The sequence below is a fragment of the Arachis ipaensis genome, chromosome B05 (assembly GCF_000816755.2).
Source record: "Arachis ipaensis cultivar K30076 chromosome B05, Araip1.1, whole genome shotgun sequence".
Classification (NCBI taxonomy): domain Eukaryota; kingdom Viridiplantae; phylum Streptophyta; class Magnoliopsida; order Fabales; family Fabaceae; genus Arachis; species Arachis ipaensis.
This window is the reverse complement of record NC_029789.2, coordinates 40,810,778-40,815,829: the sequence shown is the minus strand read 5'-3', so window position 1 is coordinate 40,815,829 and position 5,052 is coordinate 40,810,778. Positions and strand designations below refer to the sequence as shown.

The 5,052-nt window shown below is 32.1% G+C and overlaps 1 protein-coding gene across 1 annotated transcript; it reads right to left on the bottom strand.

Annotated features, from left to right (window-relative positions):
• LOC110271999 lies at nt 2,486-4,659 on the bottom strand. The gene is made up of 4 exons (XM_021123752.1): nt 4,347-4,659; nt 3,078-3,131; nt 2,922-2,974; nt 2,486-2,567 (listed from the first exon to the last, which is right to left on the bottom strand). Exons 1-4 carry the CDS (start codon nt 4,590-4,592, stop codon nt 2,486-2,488), a joined length of 435 nt encoding a protein of 144 aa, XP_020979411.1. The 5' UTR covers nt 4,593-4,659.

Below are 5,052 nucleotides of genomic sequence, written 5' to 3'. Positions count from 1 at the left end.
AGTTCAAGAACTATTTTAAGACTTAACTCAGAAAAAATATATAATAATATTAACAATAGCATTAATAGTAGATACGTTGGAAATAATTCTCTTAAAATAATAGCCAAATAAAATTACTAATAAGTGTTCTAAAAATATTAGTTCAAAATATACTAAAAAAGTTATAAAAGTATAAAGCATGCAGATGTATATTTTTAAAATTTTTGTGTATTTAACGTATTGAAATTAAAAAATATTTTTTACTCTTTTAAGTTTATAATCAATATTCTTAAATATGTTTTAGCTAAATTCATAAAAAAAAAACATATTTCCAAAGGAAAAGGTTATATTGAACATGATCATGTGCAATTGTGCACGAGTCACTTTAGAAAGAGGAATAGTTGAAATGACTACTATTGTGCTATATATTTTTTTATTATACTACATATAAATGACTAAAAAATAAAATTTATTTGCATAATAATAGAAAACAAACGTCAAAACCAAGCAATTCCACTATCACAAACCTAAGAGGGAAAAAACAAAAAGATTCTTGGCGTGCAATAAGCACTTATAATAATCAAACATCCTTCAGAAAACCGAGGCCAATTTTCGAGTTTTCTCTCCAATGCCAACCGCACACATGTTAATCACGTGTAAAGGCGTGTGTTCATGTGAAGCATTATTGGACGGTGAGAAAGGCGTTAATAATGAAGAATTGCGATTTACCAAAAAAAATCACACACCAAACAAGGAATATTAATTAATTCACTAAAGCAATTGTATTGAAGTCAAGTTTTAAAGTAGTCTTTAAAGACACATATACAAATATATAAATACTATGTATTTATTTTTTGAATTTTGTTAAGTAGAGAATGATTTTTGTAAATAATATAAATAATGAGTTCTAAAATTAGAATATCCAGTAAAATAAAAAAATATTTCATTTCTAAATTACTTCCTAAATTCTAATATTAGGATAATCATTCGTATACCTAGTAAATTGAATATTTAGTCATTGTTAATTGTGTATGAGTAAATTGAATCAAAATGAACAATCATCCAATTAAGAATAATTAACATAAGGGAAATGCTAGGGGGACAATGAATTTGTTGAACAATATGAACAACGGGCCCTAAAAACTAGCCCAATTAGCTTACTAACACAGTTTACCTTATACACCCCCTTCCCAAAATCCTAATTTTAATCCTCTTAATTATTAACATCGTAATCATCCCACATTCCCACCCACTCCCCTTTTTGACCCGCCGGTAAAAACTTTTTCCCTTCCCCTCAATTCAAACTCCATTCAGGAACTAGTACCCTTCCCCTACCCCATTTGAAACGGCATTGAGAAACTCGGACCAACCCATATCCAGTGCTTCTTCTCTGCTCCTTTCCGTCGTCCATTCTGCCATCACCGAACCGACCATCCCTTGGGGGAGGCCTCCATTGTGAAGAAGAGCAGCAGGTGAATCCCCGAGTCGGCGTCATGTGGAAGTCGGCCAGCCGCCACCTACGTTGTCTGTTAACGGCCATCTCCGGAGGTTGAAATCACTGTATGTTCGCACCGCTTGGAGTCTTTCTTGGGCAACATCAAAGCAACCGTGGGGTGTGTTTGCATGCCGCTATTGAAGATCAGTTCCCGATAGTCGTTCCTTCATGTTATGAGTTACATAGATGTTTACCGTAATTTTCATGTTATGTTCTGCCTGTGTACTCATATTGTGTACGACTGTGGGTGTTCTGCGGTTGATTTTCATATTTTTTTTTTGAAATTACAGCAAAGATAGTAACATCATATGGTTCATGGATGCTTGGATTAAAGCGACGGTATGAAATTTGATGGAGTTTGGGCTTCATATCTTAGAATTCTTTTCTTTATATGTTTCTGGTTCATGTGATTGACTTTTAATTTCTATGAATTACGGATGTTTAATTTTGTAAGAAACGATGGATGCAAAAAAGAGATGGCTTTTAGTGGTGGCTTAACTAGATATGAGTTAAATTGGTTGTAAATACTATAGTTGCATAATGTTTGATGTCTACATATTTAAGACTTTATTATTTTCGATCATGGATGTTGTAAAGAAAAGAGCTTATTTAAGTTGTTAACCCAAATTGGACCTTAGTCTTAAGACCACAAATACCTTTTTCACATTGTTTACGTATTTTCGTGGTGAAATTTTGTTACAACAGAAATGATAAATTTTCATGGTGAATAACATTTTTAGTTCTCTAACTATTTTGATTCTGTTTCAAGATATTAGCGAAGCGTAAAAGTTATTAGTTAAGAATAACCATCTAGTACCAACAAAAATAACCATCCGCTATCATATGGAATCGAACATCCAGCCTCTACTATTTGTTACTATTTATACACTACACCAAGACTCTTCTAAATAACCATTTGGGTGACAATAGAGATAACCATCTGATAGCCTATAGAATCGAACATCCAACCTTTATTACTGGTAACTGACCACATACTCTACACCAAGACTATTACGAATAACCATTTGGGTACCAGTAAAAATAATCATCCGCTATCCTATTGAATCGAACATCTATATTAAAATACTTGCAACTGATCACACACACTACACCCAGATTATTCGAAATAACCATTTGGGTAACAAAAGAAATAACCATTCGCTTTCCTATTAAATTGAACATCCAGTTTATAATACTTTTAACGAATCACACACTACACCCAAACTATTCAAAATAACCATCTGGGTAACAATAGAAATAAACATCCGTTATCCTATTAAATAGAATATCCAGTTTAAAATAATTGTAACTAATTATACACACCACACCAAGGCTATTACAAAATATCCATCTGGGTACCAAATAACCATCCGCTACGCTATTGAATCGAAACTGACTTTCTTTGCATATGTTGCATAAAAATCCTAAGCCAGCTTCAAATGCTCACCGCATCCCAACTCTTAGTATTTCGTCTTCGACAAGGCAACTATGATCCGGTAACTGCGAATCCGTTCAAAACATACATCATTCGATGAACATGAGGATTAATAGTCGATTCAAATATGCAGTTCACAAAAAAACAGCAATATACTAGAGACCAAACCTCATCAACAAGATCCGTGTCATCACTTCCAGTAATGTCCGTACATTCTATGACCTACAATCAAACATACACAAACTAATTAGATACTGTACTATTAAACAAGTTTCAACTAAAAAGATTTTATTAATACTTTTTCCAAAAATATCATTAAAAATTTATTACTATACATAACTTATAAGAAATAATAACAATGAAAAGTGTACTCATCATAAAAAATCTCACCTAATTAGTTAGGCTTATATTAAGTATTTGAATAGAGCATGCATGGATCTGCTACATCTGAATCATACCTACAATCTAAAACCAAGTCCATTTCTATGCTTTGAAAAGTCAAAAAGCTCATTATTTCTTCTTGGATATGAATGATACATTCCCATTCTCCATTTTCATTTCTTCAATTCCTTCCTTGTCAATCCTCTCTTATTTCTTCTTCTCCTTATTTGTTTATTAATTAATTTATTTTTCTTATAGTAGTAATTAGTGTTGTATGTATTATGGACTTGCTAATTGAAATTTTGGGACCTTTGAGTACTATATTCTATCTTATGCACAACTGTACATATATTTTCTAGCAATATTATATAGCGTGAAAAAATTAAAAAGAATGCAAAAACAAAAAAAACACATTTAGTGAGCATCCAAATTGAATAGCATCTCCACTTAGAGCATATATTTCCATCTGTAAAGTGAGTTGTGACCAAATTTGTTTGTGCATGCATGGGATTGAAGTATAAGGATGAGAATTTAAAATAATCTAATGGCAACCATGTGGAATGTTTAAAACATACCTGAATTGGTAGTTTCATTCAATTCTCTTAACTAAACATGATATGCATTTCTTAAATTACACTAATCAAATGACTAAATTTAAAATTTTAAACCAATTTGGTGTTTAAACAAAACTAATAATCAAGTGCCATGTCAAAATTCAATCTAAACATCATTAAAAATAGCATAACATTACACAATTTTGAATTATAATGCCTAAAGATAATAAAATTTAAGACAAATACTGGCCAAACATAAAAATTAAACAAAAAGTTTCACTCAGGCATTTCATCGAGCATATGGTGTGCACAATATGTAAACAGGAATTTTAAACTCAATTTAAGCAGCAATTAATCCAGAAAAATCAGCCATCAAACATTTTGAAATCCAAAAAGTATCAATCCATTAATCTAAGCCTAATCTAAACACTAAAAGCAGAATTAAAAATTAGTTAAAATAAATAAACGAAATAACACAAGCAGGAGGAAGCATGGAACCTGCGTTGGTGAAAGGGGAAGAATGGAAAGAGAGGGGTAGCAGAGGTGGTGCTGCAGCAGCACAGAGCTCAGCCGCTGCTGGGTTGCATTGGGGTTGGACTTTGCACAGAGACCAGGGGTAACGTACAGGGAATTGAGGAGAAATGGAGAAAGAGAGAAGAAAAAGAGAAGAGAGGGAAGAGAGGGGTTGGCGACGGTGGTCGCCGGTAGTGATGACGGTGGTGTCGGACGTTGGCACAGGGGGCAGCATGGGTTGTGGATGGGCTGGGAAGTCAGCCTTCTTTGTTGGGAAGGACCACCACAAGAGAGAAGAGATATGGTATGAGGATATGAAACGTGTTACAGTTCTCTATTTCAAAAATCTAATATTTTAAATTTTAAAAAATGGTTATTATTATAATTAAATTAATTACATCATTAATTAAATTTATGAGTAATTTACATTTATAACCCCATTGTTCATATTGTTCACTAGGATTATTGTTCACCTATACTTTTCCTTAACATAATCATCTGCATACTTATTGAATTGAACATCCGATATTTATTGTTCATATTGTTTAGTATTCTCATTGTCTACTTATACTTTTTCATTATTTATTTGTTGAGACAAATTTTAGATGAATATATTAGTACAGAAATGCATATAAAATACATGTATTTAGTATTTTTTTAAAATATTGCTTTATTTCTTATCAATTTTTTACACT